At 27.3% G+C, this 12,716-nt stretch overlaps 1 protein-coding gene and 1 long non-coding RNA gene across 2 annotated transcripts in view; both read right to left on the bottom strand.

The window, feature by feature from the left end:
• LOC111633850 (oxysterol-binding protein-related protein 9-like) overlaps nt 1-12,716 on the bottom strand; it is an 88,102-nt gene that overhangs the window by 5,226 nt on the left and 70,160 nt on the right. Inside the window, exon 19 of the mRNA XM_023378486.1 lies at nt 7,290-7,381. Coding sequence (XP_023234254.1) covers nt 7,290-7,381 — 92 coding nt within the window. The remainder of the gene's footprint in view (nt 1-7,289; nt 7,382-12,716) is intronic.
• On the bottom strand, nt 1,525-6,687 carry LOC111633852. Its single transcript, XR_002758115.1, has 2 exons — nt 6,541-6,687; nt 1,525-1,651 (listed from the first exon to the last, which is right to left on the bottom strand). It is a non-coding gene; the product is annotated as an uncharacterized LOC111633852 (long non-coding RNA).

Genomic DNA, 12,716 nt, shown 5'->3' with positions numbered 1-12,716 from the left:
GTTTTATTCTGAAAAAGAGGATTAATGCCGATATCTGCTATTAATTAAAGATCTTTTGAAGAAATGGGGGATGTCAGATCAACGGTCTTAGAATGGCATACAAACCAGGTTGAGGTTAATAGGCTTGGGGATCTCTACAATTACAATGCTATTAATTACTTCTGAAAAATCCCGAAGAAGAGAGAAAAGCAATCGACATTAGACAGATTATTTAACCCCCACAAAAAAAAAACCATAACTAATAAAAATGCACATCTGTGTATACATATAAATAAACGTAGTAAGAAAGTATATATTTTTTATTTTGGGATGTCTCCAGAACGAATTAATCAAATTCCCATACAAACCTATGGTAAATTCATAATCGGTTAACGAACAATTCGGATAGCGAACAAAGTCTTGGAACGGATTATGTTCGTTAACCGATCACCCACTGTATATATACACTTTATTCTTTCAATAAGAACGTATACAAATATAATAATATATACATATAATAATCAAATACACATGTTGTCCATCCTTACGTTTTGGGTAAATGTGTATTTGACTTATTTAAATAAATAAGTTTATAATTTAAAAAATAATAAGATTATTTCAAGTTAACTTTAATTTTGTTGTGTTTATAAACTATAAAGTTTATTAAATTGATAGAAAATTTTAAAATTTTTAGATAAATGTCATATTTCATAATACAAATATTGTTTATATTAATGTAAGATAATGAAAAATATTACAGTAGAGCATTGATTATCCAAAACAATTCAAGACTGGGGTTGTTCTGATAACTGATCATTTACAAAAAAAATATATTAAACACAAAACTGTACTGTATATATTTTGAATCACACATCTTACAAATTCATACCTTACATAAAGTAGGCCTAAGTTTAGGTTGGCAGGGAGGAAAAAGTACTGCAATGCCACAGCACTAGTAGAAATTTGAATTTGCCAATTGGAACACTTTCGGTTAACCAATGTTTCAGTTGATCAGTATTCAGATAATCAATGCCCTACAGTAGTTACATTCTAATTTAGTTTCAATGCAAAACAAATACTGTATTGCAATTATTAGAAAGGAGTATATAATATTTTCCTCATAAAATGTTTAACAGTATTTCTTAAGATCACTTTGTATGAGAGAAACACATCAGATCAAGAATATATTAAACACATACTTTTTAATAGTTAATTTTTTTGTATACATTAAGTATTTTAGAATAAAACATTTAAATGTATACAAAAAAAATTTAGTACATTGTTTTGTGTACATATGAAAAGAAGTAATTCATGATTTCAAGCTAATCAAAATATATAAATAAATAATAAACAGAAAAATCTTTTCCTCTCTTTTCTTCATAAACAAATAAGATATATTTATTTATATAATAAGTTTATTATTACTGAATATTAAACTAAAATATTGATTTGTTAACCTTTTATGGTTAAAAAGTTCATTTTTTAAAGATAAAATGAATGCTAATTGATTTAAAATAATATTCAGTAAATAAATTATTTATCTTACCCCAGTATTTAAATTCTTTCCTTCCATTACACCATTCCATTCTCCCGTCACAGTATAAAAAGGCTTTTTGTCACTTGGTTGAAAGACATTAGCAGTGATACGATGTTTCTTGTTATTGTAGAAAGGCTAAACAATATAAATGTATAATGAAATAATTGCAAAAACTATAACATTGTATCATCATAAGTTACTTATGTTTCCAGTAATCAGAAAGATTCACCAGTTAAATAATTAAATTATTATGTAAATTAAAATACATAAATGCATTAGTGAATTAATAATAATAATTAAAACTTTATATATAACAACAAAAAATAAAATTGTTTTCTATATTACAAAAATTATTTACACACTGTATAATAATAAATGTATAAGAAACATATAATAAAAATGTTACATTTTATTACAAATATTTTTGTAGATAAAACAGAAAATTGGAAATGTTTAGACTAATCATTTTCATTTATTTTAACATGAATTTCCTATATTTCCACTCACTTTAAATGTATTTAAACTTCTTTTCAATATTTAAAATTTACAACTTGAAACAAATTTTTATTTTATTGATAAAAAGTTGGTCTAAATTTCATATTCTTGATAGTAAATAACTGATTATTTTGTTATTTTCTCTCATTTACTCAATTTGATATAACACTTCAGTAAAAATAAGTTTTGTAAATCACTGTAAAAAATTTGTCATTTATCATGCTTTTGATTCTAATAAAACTTTTAAGTAAATAATTAAATCCCTTTATTATATTGTATTATTGTTACTATAGTAAACAAAATATCAACAGAATAGAATATATTTCTAATCCTAATTTTGATACAGTTAATCTAGCAATTCTTTATAACTTTCAAATAAACTTTAAAGTTTTAGCATGTCAAAATATCTAAAAATTATTTTTAACACAGCTTAAAATCCAAAATTTTAAACTTAATGACTGAACTGATGTTAATTTTAGTTTGTTATGTTATATTGCATATTGCATCACCAATAAATCTAAAATAAAATTTAATTTCTTCAATACCCATATACATAGATAAAGCCAAGACATTTTTTTTCTTAATTAAACGGTCATCATATGAATTTTCCAGTTTTAACATTTTTGAAAATATTTAAGATTAAAATTTACTGGTCCTTTTTTAATTATTATATTTATATTTTCAAAATATGGGCCTATGTATGTGAAGTATTAGATGGAGCATGTGTATGTAAATTATACATATACAGCAAAACTTCTCTTAGGTGACCATCTAAATTGTATGAAAAACAGTAGTCCTGGAAAGTGGTCTTCTAAAATAAATACACCATTTTGACAGCATAAAGCATTGTATTAACACAGTGACATAATAAAAAGATAGAAATACTGTGAGATAGAAAAAAAATGCATTTTATTTGCCTTGCTGGAAATTATCTAGTAATAAGTGCAAAAAATATATATATAAATTGTACACACATTATAACTTCTGTACTGTCTTATTCATATTGTAAATGTCACAATCACGTCTCATCTTGCCCACTCAGAAATAATTGGAATTCCTAATATCTATTCATCAAAAGCATCTTTGTTTACTTCTTCACTTTCAAAACAGCTTGAAACATAATGTTATGTCACAGATAAAACTTAACAAACCATCCACTGCTGGTATGAAAGGTTCAAACTCCAAGTTCCAAGGCAAACTTTAAAGCCATTTCTTGCATCATCAATCCTAAGACAGGCAAGCCTTTGAAACAACAATGATAAAAATCTACCCAAAATTGTTCTGATGACATCTTTATAGGATTTGGTATAACTTCATTTGATGTTCTCCATAATGTTTGCTTCCCATTCACAGATAAAGCTCCTTTTTGGCAAAAATTGTAGTATTTGAGTCTTCATATACTTAAATTCCTTTTCCAATTGTTGCTGCAATTTTCCAGCTTCACTTTGCTCAATACAGGAACTTTTTCCTTTAAAATAAGGAAGAAACTTCTATTTGTTACTTGACATCTTGCTTGCCCACAACTGGCTAAAATGAAACTATGAGCCCTAAATGTTGAGGTTAATTCTCAGAAAAACTTTACTGAAAAAGAAAGTGGATCAAGAAAGGAAAGAAAATATATTCAGTTGAAGATGAATCACCAGCCTGAATTTTACTGTAGTTTCTGAACATACATGCACACAGAACACACAGAAATTTAGAAAGATATTGTACTATAGTTTACAAATGTAAAACCACATTCTTATGAAAGAATTTAAATAATAAAATTAATCTAAAAATTAAATATAGTATGTAGTATAGACAAATTAAAATTCCCTCAAATATCTAACGTTATGATCTAAAGCAGCAGTTCCCAACCTTTTTGATTTGTCCCCTTGGCAGCCCATTTTTCTAAATTGTACCTATTACATTACAGAAATGTTTGTACAGTACTTTATACAGTTGTATTTTAAACTTGTTGCAACTGTAAATAAATAGCAGTGACATGGCAAGGAAGAAGCACAGGGCTGCTGAATTGATGAAAATTAAAAAGTTATCTGTACAGGTAAAAATGTTTAGTGTTCAGTGTTTTATCTACTTTTCTAATTACCACACCATTGCTCTTTGGAGTTGGTTAATAAAAAAAACCAATAATAAATTGTATACAGGTATACCTCGAGTTACATCGTTCTGGATATAAGTCGTTTGTTAAAAAATATATGGAAAAATACGTTATGGTTTTATTTGACTTTACGTCCGTCCACCACAAATATTGAAGTCATAATATCACTAGAAAAACATTAAAGCACATAAAATCATATTAAAACATGTACATTTACAGTAAATGTTTAATATAATCATCATAAATCCTAGAAAATGAAACATGAAAGCATCTGTGTTTCTGTGTTGTTGTCTTATTTAGCGGTCTATAAGTGCTCAATATTGGTGTTTTCAATGGTAGCTCCAATATCTACCGTTTGGCATCGTTGTCAGCGCCACTCAATATTGGTAAATTTAATATAAATTAGTTTATTTTCTACTGTCACAAGGTAATTTTAATAACTGTATTTGTTATTTAACATTACAAAATCATCTTATTTTATAATGTCTTAGAGCAAACCACATTCACAAATAAAGAGTCCACGATGTACTGTAAACATTGCCAAATTGTAAACATATACATTTACATGTATGTATTGTGTGTACATGAATTCGTAAATTTAGATTACTTTTTTCTGTACTATACTAAAATCAAAAATTTATTTGTTTGTAAGCTTAAAATAGATTCTTATTAACCATATATTATTAAAAATGCATTTATAAATAAAATACAAAACTGGGAATGGTTATTTGTGGTTTAGCCTAGTGACAAGTAAGTTTGACTTACGTCGTTTTTCGACTTAAGTCACCTCTTCTGGAACCAATTACTGACGTAAGGTGAGGTATACCTGTATATGTATTTAAAACTCAGATCAATTTATTGAATTCAAGTTATGTGATGCTGCCAAAGACCTCAACATAGAATCTGAATATTCTTATAGTACATACATCTGCCATTATTAATTTTCCTTCGTGTACCCCTAAGGAATCACTGTTCTAAAGTATTAAGGGTGTATCATACAAGCATAGAAAAATATAAAACAAGGTCCACTAATAATACATTTTGCCTCAGACATCCTGATGTCTTATCTTTGACCAGTCATTTTATTTGCAGAGGCAATTCCATTTAAAAGGAAATTTTAAAAGTGATATACTATAGATGCAGACTGTTTGAAACACATATGGTCATTTAAAAGTGTGTGTTTTGCATTATCATATTGTAAGTGAGTAGCCATTGGTGAAGAGGGTAGACTTTTTCAAAGAAAATCAAGTTGCACTGATCACATTGAAGTGGTCTCCCAAAAGAGGTATTCATCTTAGAAAGTTTAACTGTATGTATGTGTATATATATATACAAACATGACAGACACTTGTGTGTATAAAATTAAAATATTGTAACATATAAGGTTAAGTTAAGACATTATATACAATAGAGCGTCAATTATCCAAATCAATTGGGGATTGGGGTTGTTCAGAAAATCGATGTTTCGGATAACCGATTATGTATGAAAAAATATATTAATTTATCCCATCTTGACATTTTTCTCCATTGCGTGTCGCTTCATGTTGAATTTTCATCGATGTTAAGCCTAACGAAGACTATTGTATCATTAAAACTTACTTTTTTATTTTATACGAACAAAATAAATATATTGAAAAATATAAAAACAATAAAAAATTATACTTCAGAAGTTAATTTAGTATCAAAAACGTAAAATATTTGAGAAGCCCAACACATAGCCAAAGATTACAGCGCCACAGCACTGACAAAAATTTAAATTTGCCGACTGGAATTCTTCGGATGATTGACGTTTTGGATGATTGACTTTCGGATAATCGACGCTCCACTGTATTGACATAATAGAAACAAAAAGTCTATCTATAGTATTATCTCAATTTGAAAAAAACTGATATATTTATAAAGAATAACATCTTCATTGAAATTTAAATAGCTAGTAATTTAAAACTGCAATTCTATTGTGACATCGTCACAATGTCAGACTGCAATTCTTAATCATATTTTTTCATTTATTTAATTTAAAATATATGTTCTCCACCTTCAAATCACTAGTGTCTTGCCCCTGTACATCACACTTTTCCTTTAACAATTGAGTTGTGCCAGTCTAACTAACTCCTTTCAGTAGAAATTTTCAAACTGAAATAATATGACTTCAAGTTTGCATTAGATATTTGCATATAGTTAATCAGTCCTGCCCTTAAACTGTCCACATCTGGTCAGCTTTCATCCATCTAACTCCGTTCTCAAGATTACAGAAGGACAGACAAATGGACGACAGTAGGAATTTATAGGACTACAATTTTTTCAAATTTCAGCCCAATAAAAACAATTTTTATGATAAAGGTTTAAAACTAACTTTTAAAAATTTAAAATATTATATAATTCATTTCATAAGTATAACATAATATTTGAAAAAGACATTTTAACTTACTTTAGAATGAAAATCGATATGAGCATAGTAGCCTGTCTTGGCACAACTAATATTAACTTCACCACATAATTCAATCCAAGGCACACTTAGAATGGATCTAAAATATTTTTTTAAATAGTAAATTATTCAATGGGATCAGTTATTTAGTTAAAATGAATTTTAAAAAAATAACTATATTTCTAAAAATATTTTAAAATTAAAATATAGAATAAAGTTAAAATACTCAATCAACACCAATTCCAAGATAACAAATTACGAGTTGAAGCAGTTAAATCATAAAAAAAATGCTTATTTTACTTTTTTCTTATCCATATGCATTTTGCCTTCTTTCTTCAGCCTCATCAGAGGATAACAATACTCATTTTACCATTTTATATTGGTGCTTTTATACCATACAAAGTGCCATCCAAGCATCTAATGACATTCCAGTTGTAATTCATTACCTCCGAATCAGTGTCGCTTGACTATTTTAACTTGGAGATTGTGTTCTATATTTTAATTTTTAAACATTTTTAGAAATATAGTTATTTTTTTATTCATGGATCTAAAATATTAAAAATTATCATTTAAGTTATTATTTTANTTACACGTGTCGGGCTGTGATTGGAACGACTCGTAAGAAATCAGATTCCTAAAAAATGGAACGTATCTATGATCTTATAGGGGAGTCGACTGTATAAGATAATAAATGTATTTTTAATAACAAACAATAAGGTGTACCCACAAATGAAACATGTGGACACATTTACCTTCGTGACTCGTATGGTTCCTGTTCTACTACACGGTTGACTCTTTTCCTCACAATTGGAATAGATCTTGTATCTACAAAAACTTCTGTTTCCTATAAAAAAAAAAAATTGATTAATCATAAAAGAATTTAAATCTGATGGAGTTTTGAATATAGTCTAACAATTTTTATAAAATGTATTTAATTTTAAATTAAATATATCATAAAAATATTATGTATCAACATTAATAAACTAAATTTCCAGAAAGTGAATAATAATAAAGATCTATCAATTAAACAATTAATAAAAATAATCTGATTATATAAAAAGACATTAATCAATTCAGAGTGAAAAACACCATCTGTAAACTGAAACAAATTTAGTTTGAACAACACCTTAAATACTATTTTCAGCAAGACTTTGATTTATTTAATTAAACAAACATTTTCAACTTCTTTTCCTAAGTCTGCCTCAAGTTTAACAAGAAGATTCAAACTTTAAGTTCTAACTGATTCTCTATCATTTTTTAAAAAACAAATTTAAATAAGATTTGGAATGGAATGGCTGCATATCTAAACTTGATATTAAACATAATACAGTGGGTGATCGGTTAACGAACAGATCGGTTAACGAACAGATCGGTTAACGAACAAATCGGATAACGAACACTTTCGCGAAAGATTTTTATGATCGGACAACGAATACATGATCGGATAACGAACACTTCACTGAACAGACATAAAAAGAAGCGACGGAAATAGCAAATACCGACTGATTTTCCTTTGTTTTCAGGTAACTTTTTGGAGTGCTGGAGACCTCAACGTCGACGCTTAACCTGATAATATACTGATTACATAGTATCCCTCAATCTTTGAAATACTCCCTTGTAATTCCAACCTTTTATTTTTCTGACAAACAATTCTTTTATAGTATTCGCGAGACTGTCGGGCGGGCACTCATTAAGTTTTGTATCGGTTTTTATTTTTGAAAGGTGAGAGTATAATAGCAAAGGTAGAGAGTGCGCAAAAGATGTCTGATGTCGCTGGACAGTATGGCTTGAACAGGTCTACAGTAGGCCGCAGTTCAATCTTATCTAAGAAAGATACTGTATTATCAGAAAGACTCAAGCAGCTAAAGGAATAACAAAAATCACATCTGAGAAATAAAGAACAATGAAGAGCTCATAATGGAACCTGAAACGGATCTGACGACAGAAGAACGTCAAGAACTCTTGAATAGAGAACACCAAGAAACTCGGCAAGATATGTTTTATTCTGAAAAAGAGGATTAATGCCGATATCTGCTATTAATTAAAGATCTTTTGAAGAAATGGGGGATGTCAGATCAACGGTCTTAGAATGGCATACAAACCAGGTTGAGGTTAATAGGCTTGGGGATCTCTACAATTACAATGCTATTAATTACTTCTGAAAAATCCCGAAGAAGAGAGAAAAGCAATCGACATTAGACAGATTATTTAACCCCCACAAACAAAAAACCATAACTAATAAAAATGCACATCTGTGTATACATATAAATAAACGTAGTAAGAAAGTATATATTTTTTATTTTGGGATGTCTCCAGAACGAATTAATCAAATTCCCATACAAACCTATGGTAAATTCATAATCGGTTAACGAACAATTCGGATAGCGAACAAAGTCTTGGAACGGATTATGTTCGTTAACCGATCACCCACTGTATATATACACTTTATTCTTTCAATAAGAACGTATACAAATATAATAATATATACATATAATAATCAAATACACATGTTGTCCATCCTTACGTTTTGGGTAAATGTGTATTTGACTTATTTAAATAAATAAGTTTATAATTTAAAAAATAATAAGATTATTTCAAGTTAACTTTAATTTTGTTGTGTTTATAAACTATAAAGTTTATTAAATTGATAGAAAATTTTAAAATTTTTAGATAAATGTCATATTTCATAATACAAATATTGTTTATATTAATGTAAGATAATGAAAAATATTACAGTAGAGCATTGATTATCCAAAACAATTCAAGACTGGGGTTGTTCTGATAACTGATCATTTACAAAAAAAATATATTAAACACAAAACTGTACTGTATATATTTTGAATCACACATCTTACAAATTCATACCTTACATAAAGTAGGCCTAAGTTTAGGTTGGCAGGGAGGAAAAAGTACTGCAATGCCACAGCACTAGTAGAAATTTGAATTTGCCAATTGGAACACTTTCGGTTAACCAATGTTTCAGTTGATCAGTATTCAGATAATCAATGCCCTACAGTAGTTACATTCTAATTTAGTTTCAATGCAAAACAAATACTGTATTGCAATTATTAGAAAGGAGTATATAATATTTTCCTCATAAAATGTTTAACAGTATTTCTTAAGATCACTTTGTATGAGAGAAACACATCAGATCAAGAATATATTAAACACATACTTTTTAATAGTTAATTTTTTTGTATACATTAAGTATTTTAGAATAAAACATTTAAATGTATACAAAAAAAATTTAGTACATTGTTTTGTGTACATATGAAAAGAAGTAATTCATGATTTCAAGCTAATCAAAATATATAAATAAATAATAAACAGAAAAATCTTTTCCTCTCTTTTCTTCATAAACAAATAAGATATATTTATTTATATAATAAGTTTATTATTACTGAATATTAAACTAAAATATTGATTTGTTAACCTTTTATGGTTAAAAAGTTCATTTTTTAAAGATAAAATGAATGCTAATTGATTTAAAATAATATTCAGTAAATAAATTATTTATCTTACCCCAGTATTTAAATTCTTTCCTTCCATTACACCATTCCATTCTCCCGTCACAGTATAAAAAGGCTTTTTGTCACTTGGTTGAAAGACATTAGCAGTGATACGATGTTTCTTGTTATTGTAGAAAGGCTAAACAATATAAATGTATAATGAAATAATTGCAAAAACTATAACATTGTATCATCATAAGTTACTTATGTTTCCAGTAATCAGAAAGATTCACCAGTTAAATAATTAAATTATTATGTAAATTAAAATACATAAATGCATTAGTGAATTAATAATAATAATTAAAACTTTATATATAACAACAAAAAATAAAATTGTTTTCTATATTACAAAAATTATTTACACACTGTATAATAATAAATGTATAAGAAACATATAATAAAAATGTTACATTTTATTACAAATATTTTTGTAGATAAAACAGAAAATTGGAAATGTTTAGACTAATCATTTTCATTTATTTTAACATGAATTTCCTATATTTCCACTCACTTTAAATGTATTTAAACTTCTTTTCAATATTTAAAATTTACAACTTGAAACAAATTTTTATTTTATTGATAAAAAGTTGGTCTAAATTTCATATTCTTGATAGTAAATAACTGATTATTTTGTTATTTTCTCTCATTTACTCAATTTGATATAACACTTCAGTAAAAATAAGTTTTGTAAATCACTGTAAAAAATTTGTCATTTATCATGCTTTTGATTCTAATAAAACTTTTAAGTAAATAATTAAATCCCTTTATTATATTGTATTATTGTTACTATAGTAAACAAAATATCAACAGAATAGAATATATTTCTAATCCTAATTTTGATACAGTTAATCTAGCAATTCTTTATAACTTTCAAATAAACTTTAAAGTTTTAGCATGTCAAAATATCTAAAAATTATTTTTAACACAGCTTAAAATCCAAAATTTTAAACTTAATGACTGAACTGATGTTAATTTTAGTTTGTTATGTTATATTGCATATTGCATCACCAATAAATCTAAAATAAAATTTAATTTCTTCAATACCCATATACATAGATAAAGCCAAGACATTTTTTTTCTTAATTAAACGGTCATCATATGAATTTTCCAGTTTTAACATTTTTGAAAATATTTAAGATTAAAATTTACTGGTCCTTTTTTAATTATTATATTTATATTTTCAAAATATGGGCCTATGTATGTGAAGTATTAGATGGAGCATGTGTATGTAAATTATACATATACAGCAAAACTTCTCTTAGGTGACCATCTAAATTGTATGAAAAACAGTAGTCCTGGAAAGTGGTCTTCTAAAATAAATACACCATTTTGACAGCATAAAGCATTGTATTAACACAGTGACATAATAAAAAGATAGAAATACTGTGAGATAGAAAAAAAATGCATTTTATTTGCCTTGCTGGAAATTATCTAGTAATAAGTGCAAAAAATATATATATAAATTGTACACACATTATAACTTCTGTACTGTCTTATTCATATTGTAAATGTCACAATCACGTCTCATCTTGCCCACTCAGAAATAATTGGAATTCCTAATATCTATTCATCAAAAGCATCTTTGTTTACTTCTTCACTTTCAAAACAGCTTGAAACATAATGTTATGTCACAGATAAAACTTAACAAACCATCCACTGCTGGTATGAAAGGTTCAAACTCCAAGTTCCAAGGCAAACTTTAAAGCCATTTCTTGCATCATCAATCCTAAGACAGGCAAGCCTTTGAAACAACAATGATAAAAATCTACCCAAAATTGTTCTGATGACATCTTTATAGGATTTGGTATAACTTCATTTGATGTTCTCCATAATGTTTGCTTCCCATTCACAGATAAAGCTCCTTTTTGGCAAAAATTGTAGTATTTGAGTCTTCATATACTTAAATTCCTTTTCCAATTGTTGCTGCAATTTTCCAGCTTCACTTTGCTCAATACAGGAACTTTTTCCTTTAAAATAAGGAAGAAACTTCTATTTGTTACTTGACATCTTGCTTGCCCACAACTGGCTAAAATGAAACTATGAGCCCTAAATGTTGAGGTTAATTCTCAGAAAAACTTTACTGAAAAAGAAAATGGATCAAGAAAGGAAAGAAAATATATTCAGTTGAAGATGAATCACCAGCCTGAATTTTACTGTAGTTTCTGAACATACATGCACACAGAACACACAGAAATTTAGAAAGATATTGTACTATAGTTTACAAATGTAAAACCACATTCTTATGAAAGAATTTAAATAATAAAATTAATCTAAAAATTAAATATAGTATGTAGTATAGACAAATTAAAATTCCCTCAAATATCTAACGTTATGATCTAAAGCAGCAGTTCCCAACCTTTTTGATTTGTCCCCTTGGCAGCCCATTTTTCTAAATTGTACCTATTACATTACAGAAATGTTTGTACAGTACTTTATACAGTTGTATTTTAAACTTGTTGCAACTGTAAATAAATAGCAGTGACATGGCAAGGAAGAAGCACAGGGCTGCTGAATTGATGAAAATTAAAAAGTTATCTGTACAGGTAAAAATGTTTAGTGTTCAGTGTTTTATCTACTTTTCTAATTACCACACCATTGCTCTTTGGAGTTGGTTAATAAAAAAAACCAATAATAAATTGTATACAGGTATACCTCGAGTTACATCGTTCT

This window comes from Centruroides sculpturatus, unplaced genomic scaffold, assembly GCF_000671375.1.
Source record: "Centruroides sculpturatus isolate CEXI.00-Female unplaced genomic scaffold, Cexi_2.0 scaffold690, whole genome shotgun sequence".
NCBI classification, from domain to species: domain Eukaryota; kingdom Metazoa; phylum Arthropoda; class Arachnida; order Scorpiones; family Buthidae; genus Centruroides; species Centruroides sculpturatus.
The sequence above is the reverse complement of the archived record's forward strand: the minus strand, read 5'-3'. Positions and strand labels throughout refer to the sequence as shown.